This window comes from Rhipicephalus sanguineus, chromosome 3, assembly GCF_013339695.2.
Source record: "Rhipicephalus sanguineus isolate Rsan-2018 chromosome 3, BIME_Rsan_1.4, whole genome shotgun sequence".
Taxonomy (NCBI): domain Eukaryota; kingdom Metazoa; phylum Arthropoda; class Arachnida; order Ixodida; family Ixodidae; genus Rhipicephalus; species Rhipicephalus sanguineus.
Genome location: NC_051178.1, coordinates 51,748,192 through 51,769,832, shown reverse-complemented (window position 1 = coordinate 51,769,832; position 21,641 = coordinate 51,748,192). Strand labels below are relative to the sequence as shown.

The following is a 21,641-nucleotide window of genomic DNA, read 5'->3' as shown; positions in this document are numbered from 1 at the left end:
TTTGGGGAGGCAAGTGGGGCCCGCAGAGTTTCAGCCTTGATACGCTTAACTGTTCGCTCACTCACTCCGGTGAGCTCGGCGACAGTCCGGCACACTGCATTTGCAGACATGTCACGCTGTCGGCGCCTCACTCCAGCGATGACATTGCAGATAACTTGCGTGGTCTGGTTTGATAGCCACTTTCTGTCACATTTAGAGTAGAGCTTCTTCGGAGAACGAAACGGCGAGTTGGCGGCCGCACACAGTTCAGGCCAACGGCTCAGGGGGCATCGCGGACGCCATGTTTACTGAGACTCTGAGAGAGCAGGCGTGAGGAAAATGTGGTGCAGGCGTGAGGAAAACGTGGTGCTGTCGAAAAAATAAAGACAGAAACAAACTTGAAGTTTACAATATAAAATTTTTTCGCGAATGGCTTCCAGTACTCGTTCTGTTTTTATAATGAAGAAATCTTTATTCGAGCTAGGTAACTTTCCGAATTAGAAAATAAATATAGGTACTACTTCTTGGCGCGCGTGCATGCAGGCACTTTGGCTCTGTAGCTTCCACAGTGGTGCCAAGAAAAGTTGTCGCGGAGTATAGACTGGTGGCGACAGGGCGAAACGCCCTCCCCTATCAAAATGAGACAGCTAGCGCGACATAACAAAGAGAAAGAAGGAAACATGCGCTTTGCTTCGAACGTAGATAAGACGATCGGGCGCGGCCAGACGCTGGCCACAAAACAGCTACGAGAACAAATAATGAGGCATAGTTCGTGGCAATATGCAGCTTTTATCCCACCATCCTTGCTGTGTATACATGTTTTGTAACTATGTGGCAATAAACTTCAACTTCAACTTCAACTTCAAATATAATTATCAACTCGTCATGGATACGGAGGTCGGGCACAAAGACGACCGCGACAAATAAGCGTGAAAGGCATTCCAAAGAGCACGAGCACGTGCACGGGAAGGCAGCAGGCGCGAGACACACAACCGAGGTGGACAGAAGGACAACTGAATGTTGAGGTGGCATTATTAACGTGGCGACGATGTGGGTGGTTTCTCTGTCAGCAACGCACTGGTTGTGGTAACCACGGGCGTCGGGCCCGGATGCAGAGAAGCTAGTGGCTTGAGAAGACACCAACAACACTGACAAAGTTCAAGAGAGGAACCTCACCACCGCAAGTCACGGTGGCCCAAATGTACCAACAGCAGTCCTTTTTATTCTTTGTTTTCCTTCTTATGTATTTCAGTTAAATATCTGTTACTGATATTTGTATATGCCTGTTCGAAGTGTCATTAAATGCCTTGCCTGGCGTGCTGTGCACTCGCTGTCGCATCAATACATACGCTGAATGTGCTATTGCCTACGAGGTTCAAAATATGTGACCCTTATACAACCTAGACAGTGTGAACTTCCCACATGCTAAGCCATCAGAGAACAATAATTGAAAGCTAACGCAATTTTCAGTCGACATGGAGCAATAGTGGAGTGTGCCGGTTATGAATATGGCATGAAAATTGTCCAATGCGCAGCGTCAGAGCGGACTTGCATTTTTCTTATGAAAGGCTTGCCTTTTTTAGTGACTGTTGCATAACAACAATATGATATGATACTTTAATGATGGCAAGGATTCTCGCATCTTACTAGGTAATATCCGATATAGGGAAGCGTAGCGATGGGAAAATAGTTGAAAAAAGGTATCGGCTTTTCAAACATGCTTCTTGCGCTGAACGCAATAACGGCCTCAGAGAGGGGAGGACGACGGACGGCATCTGTTTTCATGTTTCTATTTGCTTCCTTGTCCAAGCAGGAACTATGACCAAGCAGGAAGTATGAGTGTCGGAGAAGAGTTCGCAAGGAAACAACTGCAAACATGGAAAAAGACCAGCGATGGAGCTATGGGAAATCCGCTTTCCCTGCAAGAACAATAATCCCTCAAAGAGCCCTAAGAGGAATTCGGCACACTATTACTATCCGCTTGAAGACCTTGGACCTCTTCCGCAGATAATTAGACTCGCATGTCACGTGCGGCAGTGCCAGCGGCTGATGTGTATTTCACAAATGATGAGCGCAACACTCCTAGGTATAAATAAAACAGGCACCTAGCTCTGGATAGTGAGTACAAAAGCCAGGGACCCATCACAAAGCTAAACCACACCTCCCCCCATGGAACCTAGAATATTATGATTGATCATGATGCGCGGTGTGGTCCCAACAGAATGGAAGCACACAAAAATGCCAACCTAGTGCCCTTCTCAACTGAGTTGGCAAGCACATGGAGTACATGAACCATAGGCGAATGACATGCTTCCTCGAAAGCCGAAATGAATCTTCCCAAGAAAGAGACGGGTTCTCTCAAGAAAGGTCAGATATCGATAATCTCATCACTATCTTTACACGTGAGGGCAACCTCGCTGGACACGTCACGGCAGCCGTCTCCCTTGACACCAAGAAAGGTATTGATTTGCGCCGTGCCATTCTTGTAGCCACTGTCACTCCTGGCCTCAGAGCAAAGCAATACAAATGGATTGATAGCAATATAAAAGTGCTGAAAATTATATGAGCTCTCGGAGCGATCATACACTGCCTTGTGAAGTGGAGAGGGGCGGGGCCCAGAGTGCTGAGGTCACTCCGCTCCTTTTCAAGAATTCTCTGGTGCACATAGCAAGAAATCTGCCACGAGGCATACACACATCACAATATACGCCGATAATATCTGCATCTGCAGCGCGCAAAGTTCGCGCTGTTTTGTCTAATACCCACTTTGAAAAGCTTCACTTAACGTCTCCGTGCATTTGGCTTCCCGAGGTCTGCAACTATAGTCAGGAAATATTACTGTCATCAATTTCACAAGGACAAAAATGACCCAACATTCGGTCCTCATTGATGGACAGCCTCCTGTCTTATGCACGGCCTCTGCGATGCCTCAGAGTTGTGGTCGACAGAAATATTTCGGGCCTTCATCTGCCTTCAACAACACAAATGCTTTCTTGTTGGTTGCAGCGATAGACATCCTCTACGACAGCAGGACTTCATTGAAGCGAAGAAGCGGTCCTCTGGACCCTGTGCACTACGCATGAACAATGGGCGATTTTCACCGACTCTAAAGGAGCACTAAAACATCGTTCAAGCTATTAAAAAAACAAATTATCAACCCGTTTTTTTCGGCATTGCATTACTTGGATATCACCGCCAGTAACTGCATCCCATTTCAATGGTTACCGGCTGATTGGTTTATTCAGGTCAACAGAAAAGCAGATCAAGTAGCACGCATACGTCTTCACTTCGAAAACTCGAAGCAAAATTACTTGACGATATGTGGCGCTTCTAAACTGGGAAAATGACTTGCTTCTGATTGAAAGAAGCGGCTTTCGAACATTCCGACACATCCTTGCCCATTCCTCTACGCAATCGACCTACACCTCAGATCAAGGCACCTACTCAGCATTATTCGCGCATCTGTAAACTATTTATCATGCTTCATCTAAGCATAGCCCATCGAAACGGATTACGGTGCCATTTTTGTCAAACATCAATTTCAAACTGTAACAACTGAGGCCACGAAGCCGTCGCACATGCTTTCTGTTTCAGTGTCGGGCGTGTGCCCGCGAGCGTAAGCACAATGAACATAGCATGCTTGCAATCAATCAATGAGCTGTTATCATTTGACTTTGTATTTGGACCTTTATCCTGCCTGACGCCGGGCAAGCGCAGAATGAACTGTATATTCACATATTTGAACAATGTCGGCCAACTCGACAAACTAAGTTCTACCGTCTCTTTCACCACCATTCACCTTTCTTGCAGCGAAATTCGCCACTTAATAATAGCGCCAAGCACACATTGAAGGTCTCTACCACCACACGTCGTGGACCAAGAGCCAGAAAAGTCAGTACCTCATTTCTCCTTTTTTAACACTTTTTTGCGCCTGCCTTCTCCTCTCCCGACCCCCTTACCCAAGCAGCAATTGTTATGCACCAGCTAAATTCTCTGCCTTCCGCTAAAGCGTTTTCTCTCTTACGTATTTATCCATGTGTCTCATTTATTTATTTACTTCGGAATAGTGTCAATCTTCACGCAGGGTTATTACAAGCGTAGGAACAAAATGCGAACATTACACAAAACATGGCCAATGTACTGTTTATGCAAACAAGACCGCACAAGAAAACGCACACAAGTGTATTTATATAGACGCAAAGTTATCATAAGAAATAACGCGAACCTTTAGAAGCATGAAGTCTGATCAATAGCATGAATGCGTGAGAGAAACAGCGACAGAAATTGACCTGACTTCTTGCTCTTGTTATATTCTGGTTTCTTGTCTAGCTGTAGCGCTATTCCTCATTCTTCTTTATGATACACCAGAGACCCAATTCCTTACGATAGTGTATTTCAGACACATTATTCCAATTAGTCTGAGGACGTCGTGTAAAATAAACGTGAAGATACACATTCAGTTAGGTGAATTCCTTTCTATGTACTACCGTATACAACTCTCATGAAAAGTAACATACACAACAATATCATTTTAGAGAAATCTCACGTTTGTCTGAAGCCTACCGTAATGATCTCAGACTTAAAATAAGATGGGGAGGGGCGTGGCGTGTAGGGAAGGGTGTTTCAGCTTCCCTAATGTGAAACATGGGGAGGGGCGAAGCACGCAGTGTGCGCCGGTGTTTACCATAGCAAAATCGCTGCTGATGGGCAATGATAGACAGAAGAAGAAGAAGGGCCTGACCGAGGTAATTCGACGCATTGTTTTGAGAGAGATTTTTTTGAAGAGGCATTACTGGTGCCAAGTCTGTAGGGAAGGGTGTTTCAGCTCCACTAACGTCGTCGAAAAACTGCGTCAGAATGCACCTTACCCTAGGTACTTCTTTTTTCTCTTCAGTACATGCCCGATTTCAGTTTCCTACGGCACGTATGCTCAGCCAAACATAATGTTTTAGGCATTAACGATGAACCTTTAACTCATATTATGCACAGTGTGGCCCGATGGGGAGTAGTGAGATTTACCCAATTTTTGTGGCGCATGCCCGTTTATGATGGACAATGACGACGACATGACACGCCGGCAAGCCGAGACCCTAAGGTGTTTCGCTCTCTATAGCATTGGTTATTGAAGGTAACGCAGTTTGTTAGTCCTGGTTTGGCACAAGCCGCGAATATGACCCAGTCGCCGTGTAGATTCGAAGTACTGACGAATCGGCTCCCAGAAACGGACCTTAAAAGCTAGTACTCCCACAGACGGACTGCAAAGGCACCCGCGAGTTCTGTCTTACAGCCTTCTCAATCCGTTTCTTTCCACCTCCTGCCGCACCACCGTGTTGTCGCTGCGACCCAGACGTTGCGTTTGCGACTGCGGTCCACGCCGAAGTAGACGCGCGCGTGCGATCGTGCCCTTCTCAAACTTTTTGAAAGTTTTATTGGCAAGGATAATAAAGACTCTGCATGCAGTACGTTCCTGTGCCACCAAATGAATATGTGCAATTTTTATAAAAATCTTGCAGTGACAACACTACAAAGTCAGAAAGCTGTACACTGCGGCTGATGCATTACAGGGCATCTCGTACAGAACTTTCATGTTGTTTCATGTCGTTAAAGAGGACGTTGCCAAAACAAACCAGTATGATGGACGCGGATTCCTTACGGGGCTTTTGGCATGCTGCCCTAGTTAATTTCGGGACTCGTTAAACACTGCTGGCAGAATACCATGCAGAATTTTTCTTATCTGGCACCCAGGGGCATAATATTAATGAGCACTAACATACAATAGTGCCAAGGAAAGTATAGGGGATGTTTTTAGTAGTAAATGTAAGGTAAGTGTGAAGAAAGAAAAGTGGACGAAAAGCTAGCTTGCCGCGGGCAGGGACGAAACCTGCGACCTTCGAATAACGCGTCCGATGCTCGAACGAGCCCTTAAAGTTAACACTTCTTTCCTTCACTCAGGGGCATAGAAACTAAAGGGGAAATGACGGCTACAAACGACAGTTGACTCAGATTTGTCGGTGACAATGAAATTCCACCTTGAAATCTTTGTCAACCATTTACCCGCCAGTTCAGCATCACTCGGGAACTGATGGAAGGAAACTCCTCGAGTCTTACTGTCACTCACAATGTGGAAGGCAGCGCTACACCATCTTCTCACTGGTCACTGCACAGTGACCTATTCACTGCTTCGCACTGGAAAGCACCTCATTTAGGATGGAAAAGCAGTACACAAGAGAAACACGCAAAAACAATACACAAACACTAGACACACTCACACAGGCACTCCAATCACACATCAAAACGTATCTCTCAAGCAGTATCCGCACAACTCGAAATGTTCGCTTCACATGCAGCACGCAACTCAGAAAAAAAAGTCGTCAGACTACATGCAGCAAGCAAAAACGCCAATACTACGGCACGGTCGCTGCGCCCCTCGCGGTGAGCAGTGCCGCTAACCACGGAGAAAAGCTACCTTTGCGTTCAACTCGATAGCAAACGACGTAAGACGGAACGCTCGCGCGCCTTTAAAGTCCGGCCGTGGTGCTACAAGATCCTTCTAACCTGCTTGCGAACGCCGGTGGTTTTCCAGTAATGAAGGCAGAGCCGAGAGTTCAAAAAAGCAGAGAAATGTATTCTAAATTAAGGCAGCAAAAACATGTCACAAACACTCATACTTGGCTCGTTGTGTCGCAATATAACTGAGATGGTTTGAACAATAACGGGAAATGTTTAGTCGAATAGCGTTACAAATACAATGACATTCATTAGAGAATATTCATAACACTTAAGGTCCTGTAATATTCACCAGGCTTGTTCACAGTCTGGTTGACGTCGTATTCTTGTGGCGTTTCCCCAACGTGATTCTACAGAAAACGCGATCACACAACCGATCACGTTGACGTTAGCGCTAACCAAGGATTTCCCGTGCGCCGTCGGCCCATTTCATGAGTCTTCTCGGTGCCGCTGACTCAGACTATGTGCCACTAGGGCCGTCTCCCCAGGGATCTGATGCAGTCGTCGACTGGAACTCAAAACAGAAGTTCATTAATAAAAAAAAGTCACACCATATCCACGTAGTGAATTATGTTAGAGGAGCTTGCTCGGAGATGATCGGGCAACCCGTGAATCTTCCGAACAAATTCGTCTATCGTCACAGCTGTTCCGACGTTTCGAGAAGTCGGTCGCAGTGCTAGGTCGTGCAGAAAGTGTCGAGAACGCGTGAGGCTTACCCAACTGATGAATCATAGCGAAGAGTTCTTTTCGACGGTCTTGCCAGTATTGATCCGTGTTGGGTATGCCCCGCATGAACGCCAGGTTTTGGTTGAGTACGTCGTCGAGGAACTCGCGTCCACCACCTCGAACTGCTGCCGCGTGAATGCACTGGTGGCGGCGTTGGTTTTGAACAAAATGGTCTTCTCAGAAACGTAGTGCCTCATTACTTTCATCACCAGATAGAGCAGGTGCTCCGGTCGCACTCCACGACGTTCGGTCCGGCGGGAGCGGACCGAACGTCTCTAGCGGGAGCAATGAGAACTGGCGGATACGGCGCAATAGACAAGGCGCCAGCATGAGAAGCTGGGCGAGCAAGCTCCTAAAAAACAGAGGCAAAAGGTAAACCACCGTACGGCTCACGGACACGAGCACTGCCGCCTTAGCCCCAAGCGCTCCGAGCGTACGCCACACGCGTACACTTCTTCGGGCACCGCCACTCCTGCGAACCGCCGCCAACACCCTGGCCAGTGCGTCGGCTGCCGCTTTTGTAGGCGACGTGTTGGCCGCACGCAGAGTTACTGTGCAGCACGGCGTTATCGCCTGACCGGTCACATGATTGAAAAAGCAGGACGCTTAAATTATCTGCCCTTTCCGTTCGGACTGCGTCAGCAAGTGGGGCGGACGCATGAGGCGGCAAACGAACTCGGCCATTCACCGGAATCCGTAGAATAAACGCCTCGAGGCGCTGGAAAATCGACGTTCCCCGGAGCGCCTTTGTCGACGTGCATTTCTTCAGCGTTCAGTTGCTCATGCTTAGCGTGTAGCTATGAGTGTTTCCGAGTCTGCGAGAATTTGAAAAATGAAGGAGGCTGAGATGCTGTGAGAATGCTGCGTACCATGATGCCGCGACAACAACACCGGGGACACGAAGGTGCGCGTCTTTAAATTCCAGAGGGAGCAAACACTGAGAAACGCTTGGATACGCGCTATTCCGCTGGAAAACCTCTCCGTCTGCGAGAATTCCAGGGTAAACTTGCAGAGCACCTTGCTGACTACTTTCACTCACCAGCACTGGGAAGGTGTACGCAAGCAGGTAGAGACACTGCATCCCCGCTGCAATGTTGTAAGGAGCGAGACTCTGTCGAAGATGCCGGACGTCCTTCCTTTCCAGGTGTTCGTTGCTGTGTACGGCTTCCTGAAAAAGCATATTGCGCGAAATGCAGAGGCGCGTTGACTATGGATAAGACGATCGAAGTCTCTGCCGATTATGAACAATGCAATTTCCTGAAGCAATTGGACGGAGGATGTCGGGTCTACCCATAGACCATAGGGTCTACCCATAGATGTCCAGCGGAGCCGGAAGAAGGTTCGCCTGTAGGCGCATTTGATGACGGTACTGGTGACAGTGCAATTTTGCCTTCACTGACCAGTGCATGGGGCGAACTTTGTGCCGTGGCAAACGAATTTCCCGATCGAGAGGCATGAAGTTGCTGCATGGTAAAGCCCGCCAAATCAATCTTGCTGACTGTTGGAAATAACATGTGTTTTTTGTAAACTCCATGTCTTTTGTGCCGCATTCTCGCGCCAACAAAATTCCCGCGAGAGCGAAATTTTCTGCTTTACCCGCCAATTTTGTTATTGCGGGTTTCAACTGTATATCGGTACGTACGTATATAAACGTAAGTGGATTGCGTAAACAAATATTTCGCTCCTATAATTTTTTTGCGGTCAGATTCCTTTCAAAATGCAATCATCTCGTCCTTGCAACAAAAAGTCTTCAACGCTGAATATCTGCGAGACAACCTCTCTCGAACAGCTCTCCGTACTTTTACCGACCCACCCCGTCGTGTGACGTCACGGGGACAGCACGTTGAGCTTTTCTAGAGGCTGTTGGCAGTGCCCACATTCCCCCCCCCCCCCTAGAGAAAAAGGTAATTGGCGGTGGTGATTTCTGCCGCCCTTCACAGCATCATTTACGGCTCCGACCACGGTCGTCGTGGCCGCTGCTCATGCGGAATTCACTACCGCCTTCGTCCTCCTTGTAGCCGACGTCGGCTTCATCTCCAGTTCCTCGCCACATACCTCTGCAAGGGTCGAGAGATTGCCGTCGTGCAACGGTGGAGTACGGTGTGCGGCAGCGGCTTTGTGCTTGTGGCGTTTTATCTTCCGCGCAAACGTCCGCTCGACATCTCCTGCTACATCAGAAACTTCGGACGACGTTCAACGTGTCAGCTTCTTCCGCTTACCCTTTTCACTGGTCTCCAGATGATCTTTGTTGGCCTTCCGCGTCGTGCGCTTCACCTTTTTCAGTCCTGCGTCAGTCGGGTCATCACCACCGTCCATTTTCTTCAATTGTTTTTTGTTTCTTCACCACTCTATGTTCCTAGTCGCCGACTTTCCCGCACTCCATGGAGCGCGAAGCCTTCGTGACCGTGCCGTCCGGCAGTAACTGACCTTTCATCTTCCTGCAGCCCTTTTGTTTAGCCTCGGCTCCGATTTTTGTTTTAGTGATTTTAAACTTCTTGCGTTGAGCGTCCTCTTTGCCAAGGGCTTACTGCCATCAGTGGGGCCCACGTCGACGTCTGCAGCTGATACCGCCGTCTCGGGGCAGGCAGGCGGAAATTCCACAGGCTTGTCGATGTTCTCTGTGCCTTCTTCAACGCGGATCACGTTGACGTTGTTGCCGTCATCCCTGAGGGCGAGGGCCACCTTGTAGAAGTCCTGCGCGGGCGCAGGCTCCGACTCCTCTTTGCCAAATTCAATGCGGTCCACAGCACTTGCCAGATGATCCCTTTCGGTAATTACCACAGGAATGCTCGGCTCACCGGTGTCATCGTCATCATCTTCTACGTCGCCGTTGAAGTCATCCACGCCGGCAGCCAATGCAGGCATCTGGTTCACTGGCAGTTCCCGAACTGAGGCCTTCCTGGCGCACTCAACCTCATCAGTTTCCTCTTGCGCCGTGTCGTTTTTTTCGTGCAGGCGCACATTCCCACACTGCCGGGGACGTCGGACATTATCCGCACTCCATGACTGGGACCCCCACACACCTCGCCGCACAATAGTCTGCGGACTCCATGTGTCCCCGCGCCGCACAGTATGCAGCCGACGCCGTGTCCAGGCGCTCCATTGCCTCGAGAAGTCGGCTGAGGGCCATATCTACCCTTCCTTGTAGTAGATGACAGCCCCCGTTGGGCGCCACATGTAGTGGTCGGGCCTTCTGCTCCAAAGAATCTGATACAGTCATCAATGGAAACTCCAAACAGAAGGTTTATTGTTAGAGAAAATGCAAAGCTTGCATTAAGTCGCGCAATGCTTAAAACCGCGAAGCTGGATGATTATGAAGTCTAATGTTGTTCCTTGTAGGTTGTTGCTAGGCTTTGTCTAGGTGATGCTAGGTTGCTTCTAGCTTGCTTTTAAGTTGCTGCTAGGTTTTAGCTAAACGACGCTATGTTATTTCTTGGTTGCTTCTACATTGCGCTGGGCTTCAAGTAGATGATGCTAGGTTGTTTCTATGCTGTTCGTGGGCTTTAACTAGTTGATGCTATATTGTTCTAGGTAGTTGATAGGCTTTTACCTAGGTGATGCTAGGTCACTTCTAGGTATCTGCTAGTCTATTAGCTATGTTTTTTTATGTTGCTTCTAGGTCGTTTCTGGGCTTTATCTAGTTGTTGTTAGGTTGCTTCTAGGATATTGGCTGTTTTGTTAGACATCAAAATAGTCCAGCTATTTCAGGCCTTGCGCGACTTAGTACAAGCTTCGCCATTTTAAGACGAAAGTGTTTTATGCGGGGCTCCACCAAGACTCTCATGGCGTATTTCAGTCACGGAAATACGTCAGCGCAATGAACGCCATCAGATGGCAAAGAGGAAAACTAGAAGAAAAAATCTCCGTTGACAGGAGTCGAACCCATGACCTCCCGGTCCGCGACCCATGGCTGGTGGGCGTTTAGCCCACTCAGCTACCGCCAAACACAAAACGGTGGCTACATGAACGCGCCTTTTATGTTTAGCACTTTGCTCTCACTGTGCTTTTCGATAGGTGGATGGATGCTATGATCGTCCCGTTTATAAGTGGGCGGTGACATGTGTACCACCAGGCTCAAAAAAAAAACTTCGTTGCCGCCGCAATTAGCCCCGGCTACGCTCCGTTGCTTCGACCGTGCCATTCGGCGCGTTTCCAACAGGAGAAATCTAATTTCGTACGTTTTAACACACCACGAGGTGACGACTTTAGCCCAAGCCTCCCTCATAGCATCCACTCATAGTGAAAAATAGCTGTCCTCGCGTGGCTGTCGCCCAGCGTTCTCCGCTCGCCCTGTGAGAATTAACAGGCCAGACTACAGGGAAGATACGACGCTCGTCGCGTTTCTGTTCGCGTTTCAAGCCACTTTGAAGGAGTGCATATCGAGTATCAATGTTTACTACGTGTTTGCTGATGCCATCTTTGCGCGGAGTTCACCATATGTGGTGTCCAGGTATATCTTGACACTTCAGCTACCTCGAGGGTTAAGTCATGGCCCTGGGCGTTAGTCCTCGGTATGGAGATGTGCCACTAGGCGTGAATGTGGGTGTGTCCACATCAAACGGTGCCACATCTGCCAAACAACAATATACATTATACGAGCTGTCAACCTATTCACTGTAAACAATCAACTACTTCTGCGACGACACACTTTCGTGTTACACCGATTCCTATGACGGAGGAACCAGCCATGCTTTTTTTTTCTCTTTCTTTCTATAGCCCTTTCTCTCTCTCGCTTTCTCTCTATTTTCATTTCCTTTCTCTCTCTCTTTCTCGTGTTTCACGTGCTCCACTTCGCCGACCAGAGCTTTTGTTCACCGCTCGCACCTGTCGTGCTGGGTAGTGGGGCTTGCCCAATTGCTGTGGCGCCTACCCACCTGGGGAGTTTTGCATGACCTAGCACAACTTACCGATGGCTTAAACAACTTCACTGTAAATAGATTGAAGAGAGCACTGTCGGGTATTGATGGTGATAATTTATGTACACATTGTACACACACATGGATGTTTTTACAGCCGGTTAAACAGTTTCACTGTAAAAAGATGGGGGAAAGTTAAACTTAACCATATGGGCACGAGCACTGTCCCCTTAGCCCTCACTGCTTCTTCGGGCAACGGCACTCCGGCCAGTCCGCCGTGAAAAGTCCGTCAACATGTTTGCTGCCGCTTTTGTTGGCGAGATGTGGGCCGCGCGCAGCGTGGCGTTTGGCGTTATCACCTCACCAGGCGCCATACGTGGCCCGCCTGACGTGGCGCGATTAACGTTATCGCATTGCCGGGCACGCGGTTCCCGCTACTTCTATCACTTGTTTCCTCCACTGACTGCACTGCAGCATTTCACTTCTTCCTTGCATGAATGACCATCGTCTGAGCGTGCTTATTTTGGTTTGCGCACGGTTTCCAGAAGCTCTGACATGACTCAATCGTTCACGATACAGACAAAGCGTGGAAGAGGGCGAGAAACTTGTCGCATGTTCAGCAACGTTGGCGAATGCGTAGACGATGGCGACATTGCTTGACAATGCGTCATGTCTAAGTCATTCTAGCTTATGCGCGGTGGCTTCGATTTAGTGCCAGAATAAAGTCAAGCTTAACATGCGCCCGCGGACGGGCAACGCGCATTTAAGCTACGCCGGCTAAAACTCAAATTTACAGTCTGGCGTGATGGCGCGTCCGGCTGAATTCGGGGTGCTTTTCGTCGCCTGCGTAGTGATAGAAGATGTCCGTTTTCACGGGCTCCACGCGGCCACCGTCGCACATCAACGCGCCGACTGCAGTGGCAGTTGGTAAAATCGCGGCGTGTCGCCCACGTTCCAAGAGTGCAGCCATGGTTTTACATGCAATTCATCGATGATGACGTGATTGTGCGCCTGCCCGTGTGTTGCTTGTGAGTTAAACACATGGAAATCAAATGTGTGTGTAGGCTAGCACTAGCATGGTCTGCTGCTACACGGATAGAAAAAAAAATGGTTGATCCCTCCGTCATAGAAATCGGTATAACACGAAAATGAAACGCATCCTGGCAGATGTAGTTGAATGTTTATTATACATTGATGTATGAGAACTTAAAAAAATGTCCAATGGTGTTTGGCAGCTATAGCATCGCTTGTTGTGGGCAAAACCACGCTGACGCCTGCTGGTACTTCTCCATCCCGACGACTAACGTCAGTGAACATGATTAAACCTTTGTCGTAGCTGTGCTGGTTAACATCCAGCTGGACACAGCATATGGCGAATCCCGCTCAGAGGTTGAGGAGAGAAACGGGGAGGTGTGCGCTCCATAGTAGAGTCGGTGCCAGTGCACTCGAACCAGTAGGCGGCGGAGTAACACCGTTAATCCATTTGAAAGCGGCCCTACGTTGACGAGGTGGCGTCACACGCTGACACGAAAGGCGAATCGCGTAACCGCGCAGTCGCCGAATCGAATCACTGTGAATACCGCATTTAATCGACCATAGAGTTTTCTACAGTGTTGCAGAGAAAGAGTACCGAAACGCTCGCAGTCGGTGCTCGTTGGTGTAAAAAAATTACACCATTTCCCGCTAAAGGGGACCATGAGGCGATGCGAAGCCGGAGCACTTGCACGATCGCGTTCCGTTGGCGTTCTTTGGGCATGCTACTGACCTCGCGTCGTGGAACGCGAAGAGGAACGCTACGCGCGTCTTATCTTCCCCCTAGCCTGGCCGTTAATTCTCACAGGGCGTAGGAGAGGAGAGAGAGGGGGAGAGGAAGCGCATGCGCTGGTGCTCATCTCGGCGTTGCACAGAATTTCGGCATGTCTAGCCCGCGCTTCAGAGGAAGAGTGGAAAGGGGGAGGGGAGATGGATAGTGGAGAGGGGGAGAAGGAAAGTGGAGAGGGGAGTGGAGAGGGGGATGGGAGAGGGTGAGTGGAGAGGGTATGCGCATGCGCAGTGAGGGTGGTCACGCCGCACACCACCACCACCACCACCACCACCGGATTGAACTCCGCCATAAGATAGAATAACAGAGAGCTGAGCTAGTTGGTACGTATTCATTCTAAAAAGAGACAGGGCGTGCAAACACGGACATAAGAAAGAGATCAGGACACCACAAACGCCGACTAACCACTAACAACTGAAGAGACGCACAACGGCTGAAAAGAAAGAAGGCACGAAAACTTATCTGCGCATGCCCATGCAACCGGCGAACCTATCAATCCGGCACGCGTGGCGGCCTACGTGGAAGATAACTGTTAAGGCATTTGATTTCATCTTTATGCAAGTTAATCGACGGTTGGCTCACGCATGCGCTACCACTATTCTCGATATGCCATGCTTCAATCATCAGGCGCGTTTCTTCATTTCTATGCCGGTACAACACTGCGCATTCATCGAATTTTGGCGTGCACTTACAATCTCGACAATGTAAAGATAGATTAGAAGGTGAGCCTCCTGTTAGCGATCTCTTATGTTCCAACAATCTCTGGTTAATGCATCTGCCCGTCTGTCCTACTTAGAAGCGGCCGCAGCTGAAAGGGACCTTATACACCACACTCGTACGGCAATCAGTGAATTTGTTGGTGTGTTTTACAAAATAATTATCGGTCCGCTTCTTGTCTTTTACTCGCTCATTCTTCCTCTGCACAGCGGCACAAATCTTACCTAGCTTATTGGCAGCCGTGAAAACAACATTAACGCCGTATCTACTTCCTACTTTCTTTAGCCTGTGAGATATGCAATGAATGTACGGAATACCTACGACACGTTTCTTCCTATCGCTTTCTGCAACCATGCTCGGACTTAACACAATAGACTTCTTTAATCGCTCAGCGACCGTGGCCACTGCATCACGAGGATACCCTACATCTAAAAGACGCGTAACCTGTGCGCTAAAGCTATCACTCATTTTGTGCTCACACGACTTGGTGAGGGCTGACCTAAGGCAAGACATGGCGATGCCGTTTTTTACAACCTTCGAGTGCTTCGACGAAAAATTTAACAGCGGTTTCGAAGATCTAGGAGAATACTGCCAGCACACGTGGTTCTTCTGGAACGTTAAGGAAATGTCTAGAAATTGTATTCCATTATTCTGAGGCACCTCTTTAGTAAAGCTCAGCCCTCCTCCATTTAATTCAAATGTTTCGCTCACGGAAGTTACCACCTTTTCAAAGTCCTCATCACTACAAAAAATCAAGTAGTCGTCCACATAACAAAAAGCCTTAATAACCGAATTACCTAAGGCGCTTTCCAAAAGATTATCAATCTTGCTAAGGTATAAATCACTAAGAACCGGAGCAACCTTAGAACCAATACATATCCCTGATTTCTGCACACACATAGTCGGCGTTTGTGGTGTCCTGATCTCTTTCTTATGTCCGTGTTTGCACGCCCTGTCTCTTTTTAGAATGCCATAAGATACTTCGCATCTAAAAAAATCCGGCAGATCTGTGGGACTCGATTTAATGCGAAGCAGCCAGCAAAGAGCTGAACACATCACCTAGTTTGTCTTTGAGCGAAATGAAATCATTCATGCTGTGACATCTAGTTCACCATATATCGCATGTTTGTCATGCACGCATGCATGCACAATCTGGTATATGACGTGCTTATGAAACGTATATACTGGCATAAAGAATGCATGACCTGTCATTTATGTCCATCACGCACTCGTGGCATGCCATACACTTTTTTGTTATATACCGAGTTACCACAACGGTCGGAAGCGTTCCATGACAGTGTCATGTAACTCATACCGTACATGACATGCATATAACGATTTGCATGTTATGACCAGTCAGTTATGTTCGTCATACAGCCACATTGCGCAATACCAATTTTGTTTTATATCAAACGAGCGAAATTGCCGCGGGTGAACCATGAGTATGGCATGTAAACCATGGCATACATGACATGCATGTCATGGTTTTTGTGTTTCCACCGGGCACATATATTCATCATACAGTAACATCGCGCAATACGAATTTTGGTGAACATTAGGCGAGCGAAAAGGCCGTGAGTTCACCAGGATCATGGCATGTAAATCATGCCATACATGACATGCATGTGATGGTTTTCATGTTATCATCTGCCACTTATGTTCGTCATACAGTCAGGTCGCGCGATACCAATTTTGGTGTATATCAAGTGTTATAGCGTAGCAGAAGGATTAAAACGCTGGCCAGCGTCTGCTAGTGATCGGCACTTCGTGACGTCACTGTTGCTGGGGCATATAAGCTCGAACGGATTCACGCGGCAACAAACGCTCTGGTGTTCTGGACCTGTGTGCTGCGTCCAAGTTACTACATTGGCTGACGAGGATGGGATGCGTCTGCTCGGGCCTGCCGAGCGTCGACTAGCCACCGGGAGCCGGCACGTATGGGATGCGTTCCTGCGACGTGAAAGCTGTTGGAGATCATGTCTGGACATTGCACCGGCCGTCTACCCAACGCAGCAGGCGTCTGCAGGTGACGCGTAAGGCGTTTTCGCAAGTGGCAAATGGTGTGGGCCTGACAACGCAGCAACGGACGCTGAAACGTCGAGAAGGCTACAATACGATAAGTGCCTTTTGACTCTCATTTAGCTACAGCCATGTCGAGGTTGGGCAAGATAGAGGAGTTTGACGCCAAGGTTCAGACGTTCGATTCGTACTTGCAGCGTTTCGAGCACTTTGTCAGTGCGAATGACATAGCTCAAGAGAAGAAACTCTCAGTATTTTTGACAGTGATCGGGGCGGAAGCGTATGAAGTACTCAAGAATTTGGTTGTACCATCACTTCCTGGGGAGAAGACTTTTGATGAAGTCAAGGTTCTATTGAAAAACCATTACAGCCCCCCGATATCAATTATAGCTGAGAGGTGCAGGTTTAACCGCAGGGTTCAGCTTGAGCACGAAAGTGTAGAAGACTTTATCATTGAGATAAAGCATTTGGCTCGGAAATGTGATTTTGGGTCCTTTCTTAAAGACGCTATGCGTGACAGGCTTGTGGCAGGAATCCGCAGCGAAGACATTCAAAGGGCTCTATTCACAGAAGAAAACCTGGGCTTTGAAAGTGCTTGCAAAATTGCTCTTGCGCGAGAGCTAGCAGCCAAGCAAACAGCAATACTGCAAGCAGGAGGGACAAACTCGGCTGTAAATGCCCTCAAATATGAAGTGAACCCGGCTACTCAAAAGAAAAGATCAATGCAGCAGAATGAGAACAAAAAGACCAAGAGTTGTTGTTGTGGTAAGGCGCATGACTTCAACAACTGCTGGTACAAGAACTATAAATGCAACCGGTGCTCTCAAGTAGGTCATCTGCAGAAAATGTGCCCAAGAAAGGCTCTACACAAAAGAACGCATATCGTGTCGGAATCATCCAGTGAAGATGAGCACACGATGTACGCGTGCCACGATTCATCTGGCAAGAAGAAGGGCTACATAGTTACCATGACCATAGAAGGAAACAGCGTTCCTATGCAAGTCGACACTGGTGCCGCGGTGTCTGTAGTCCCTGAAGAGGTGTATCGGTCGACTTTTCCACACGTTAAATGTGAACCTACCACGGTTGTGCTGAAAACTTATACTGGTGAAAAGATTAATGTTTTGGGGGAGTGTCATGTAAAGGTGCAGTATGATGACCAGCAAGCTGTTTTACCGGCTGTTATTGTGCGTGAAGCTGAGCGAAAGTTACCAGCTCTTCTAGGTAGGACATGGCTCGAGAAATTTCAGCTTGATTGGCAGTCGTTGTTCTCTTTAAGTATAGATGATAGAGTTGCTTCGCTACGAGAGAAGTACGCGGGGGTCTTCTCACCAACATTAGGCGCTATCAAAAACTATGAAGCGCAGATTGTCCTAAAACAAGGAGCTTCTCCTGTGTTTTGTAGAGCCCGGCCTGTGCCTTTTGCACTGCGTGAAGCAGTTGAAAAGCAGCTGGATGAACTGGAGAAAGACGGCGTGGTTACACGAGTGAGTCACAGTGACTGGGCTACTCCTTTGGTGGTAGTTCCAAAGAAAGAAGGTGATAAGCTACGGCTTTGTGGTGATTTAAAAGTCACTGTTAACCCTGTTCTTAAGATGGACCATTATCCATTGCCGCAACCAGAGGAGTTGTTCACGTCAGTTTGTGAGGGAAAGGTATTTTGCGTGCTTGACTTGTCGTCAGCTTACCAACAAGTCGTGTTAAGCGAGGATTCAAGGCGAATCCTCACAGTTAACACTCACAAGGGGCTTTATCAATTTAATCGGCTTCCGTATGGTATTGCCAGTGCTCCAGCGCTGTTTCAGGCGCTCATGGATAAGGTGCTTATGGGAATAAAAAAACGTGGGTTGCTACATCGACGATGTTATCATTGCAGGCAAAGACGTGAATGAGTGCTATAAAACATTAGACATAGTCTTGAAACGCCTGAGCGAGCACAATATTACTCTCAAGACGGAGAAATGCAAATTCTTTGAAAGCTCAGTGCGCTATCTGGGCCACCAGCTCAGCTCAGAAGGCATTTATCCTACTGAGGGGAAGGTTAAGGCCATAAAAGATGCTCCCCCGCCAAAAAACGTGACAGAACTCAAAGCATATTTAGGCTTGCTGAACTTTTACGGGAAGTTTATGAAAAACTTAGCAATGGTGGCAGAACCGTTGCACAAGTTGCTAAGAAAAGAGCAAAAGTGGATCTGGTCTAAAGAGTGTGGTAACGCTTTTGAAGCCACTAAACTACTGCTTATCAATAGTCGAGCGCTTACATACTTTGACGTTCGGAAACCACTGGCGCTACAGTGTGATGCTTCCGCGTACGGTGTTGGAGCTGTTATTTTTCATGTAATGCCAGACGGGCAAGAACGGCCAATTGCTTTTGCCTCACGAACTCTGACCCCAGCGGAGCGAAATTATGCTCAGTGTGAAAGGGAAGCGCTCGCGCTGATTTTTGGGCTTAAGAAATTTCACAAGTTTCTTTTTGGTCGCCAGTTTGTACTCTACACCGACCATCAGCCACTTCTTGGTATTCTTGGCCAAGACAAACCGACCCCCTCCATAGCTGCGGCTAGACTACAAAGGTGGTCGTTAATACTGGCAGCTCATCAGTACACCTTAAAGTATCGAAAGGGCAGCGAAACCGATGTAGCTGATGCGCTGTCAAGACTTCCTTTGAGCTGCGACTCAAAAGGAGATGAAGCCGAGTGTTTATCTGTTTTTGAGTGTACGCCACTTACGGCGCAGGATGTGGCTAGAGCGACAGCCAGAGATGCTATACTGTGCACTGTTCGAGGGTACACCCTCTCGGGATGGCCTGCGGACGTACCAGAACATCTGCAACCGTATTACATACGGCGTTTTGAGCTCTCGATTGAGCAAGAATGTGTGACCTGGGGGTCACGAGTAATTGTACCGGAGCAGTTGAGAATGTCGGTACTAGCCTTGTTGCATGAGGATCATCCTGGCACCAGCAGAATGAAAATGCTGGCACGCAGTTTCGTCTGGTGGCCGGGACTAGACAAGTGTATTGAAGAGTATGTCCGACAGTGCAGGGTGTGCCAGCGTGCACGCACAGCGGTTGAATGGCTCCCCTACAGCCCTGGCCATATCCTGCGAAGTGTTGGCAAAGACTTCATGTAGACTTTGCATCAAAGGGCCAACACAACTTTCTGGTTTTGGTCGATGCCTATTCTAAGTGGATTGAAGTTTGGGTGATGTCTTCAATGACGGTATCGCAAACAATACGCAGACTGCGCAGTGTTTTTTCGGCGTACGGCTTCCCGGAAGAAATTGTTAGTGATAATGGGCCACAGTTTACTTCACAAGAGTTTGCCGACTTTATGGCAAAGAATAATATAAAACGCACAAGGACACCGCCCTACCACGCAAGTTCTAATGGGGCTGCCGAACGCCTAGTACAAACGACTAAACAAGTGTTACTGAAACAGGTGCTTGCTCAATCTGAAACCAGGGAAAAAGAATCGCTGCAGGAGGGAATAGATAGTTTTCTTATGTCATACCGCAATACACCGCATACGCTTACAGGTAAGACGCCAGCCGAGCTCTTCCTGAAGCGGCAGCCTAGAGTGAAGTTAACCTTCCTGAAACCGGACTTTGTGAGTGATATGGTGAGCAAAGAAGACCGCGTTAAAGTAAGATCGGACACCAAAAGAGGTGGTGAACGTGTGTTTGTAGTGGGAGAGAGAGTGTGGGTGAAGTGTGTGCGCGGCGAGATTTCTTCCTGGGAAGAGGGCATAGTGACGCAAGTGGTTAGCCCCGTGACCTATCTTGTGCGTGTGGCTGAACAAGTGCGATTTGTTCACGTTGACCATTTGCGCCCATCATTCGGTGACCCAGAAGCAGGTATGCGGTTGCCTGCTCCTGCTACTGATCCACCGCCAATTGACCCTTTGATCGAGACACCCCTTATGCCTACAACACCACCACCGCCAGAGATGGCGACAAAGCCGTTTGTTGAGCCACAGATGCCTCGACCAGTTGGTTCACCACCATCACTGTCTTCGAGCACCGCTGCAACAACTTCGAGGGTTCCCAGCCCGACTCTCCAGCCCCTTTTGCCACATCACTCGCCGCCAAGTGGTCCTCATCTGGATACCACAGCTGCAGATGCATCTCCCGTGCCTTTGAGGCGAAGTGCTCGGGAGCGTCGTCAGCCGAGCTGGTTTAAGCATTCTGACTATGAGTGATGTGTATTTTCTTATTTCTTTTGGATTAAGTGGGGAGGATTGTTATAGCGTAGCAGAAGGATTAAAACGCTGGCCAGCGTCTGCTAGTGATCGGCACTTCGTGACGTCACTGTTGCTGGGGCATATAAGCTCGAACGGATTCACGCGGCAACAAACGCTCTGGTGTTCTGAACCTGTGTGCTGCGTCCAAGTTACTACATCAAGCTAGCGAAACGGCCGCGAGCGTAGCATGAGCGTGGCATGTAAATCATAACACACATGACGTGCATGTCATGGTTTTCATGTTACCATATCTCGCTTGCGTTCGTCGTACAGTCGCGTCATGCAATACTAATTTTGGTGCATACCAAGCTAGCGAAACGGCCGCGAGTGCACCATGAGCGTGGCATGTAAATCATGCCGTAAGTGGTATGCATATCATGATTTTCAAGTTACCACCTGTCATTTATGTTTGTCATACAGTCACGACACGCAACACCAATTTCGGTGTATATCAATCTTGCGAAACGGCCACGAGTGCGCCATGAGCGTGGCATGTAAATCATATCGTACATGTCATACATGTCATGATTTTCATGTTACCTCGTGTCAGTTATGTTCGTCATACAGAAATGTATCGTCATACCAGTTTTCTTTTATATCCATTCATTTAAGCGGCCGCTAGCGCCCCGAGATTATGTCATGTAAATCATCCTGCACATGACACGCGTGTCATGATTTTCACTTTAGGACCTGTCATTATGTTCTTCATGAACTCTTGTCACAACATAGCAATTTTGGTATATATGAAATCAATTGAACGGCCGCAAGAGCCCA

The 21,641-nt window shown here is 48.3% G+C and overlaps 1 protein-coding gene across 1 annotated transcript; it reads left to right on the top strand.

Moving 5' to 3' along the window:
- The first annotated feature begins 16,494 nt into the window (after positions 1–16,494).
- On the top strand, positions 16,495–20,806 carry LOC119385462 (uncharacterized protein K02A2.6-like). Its single transcript, XM_049413995.1, has 2 exons — positions 16,495–18,468; positions 20,604–20,806. Exons 1-2 carry the CDS (start codon positions 16,758–16,760, stop codon positions 20,804–20,806), a joined length of 1,914 nt encoding a protein of 637 aa, XP_049269952.1. The 5' UTR covers positions 16,495–16,757.
- The last annotated feature ends 835 nt before the right edge of the window (positions 20,807–21,641 follow it).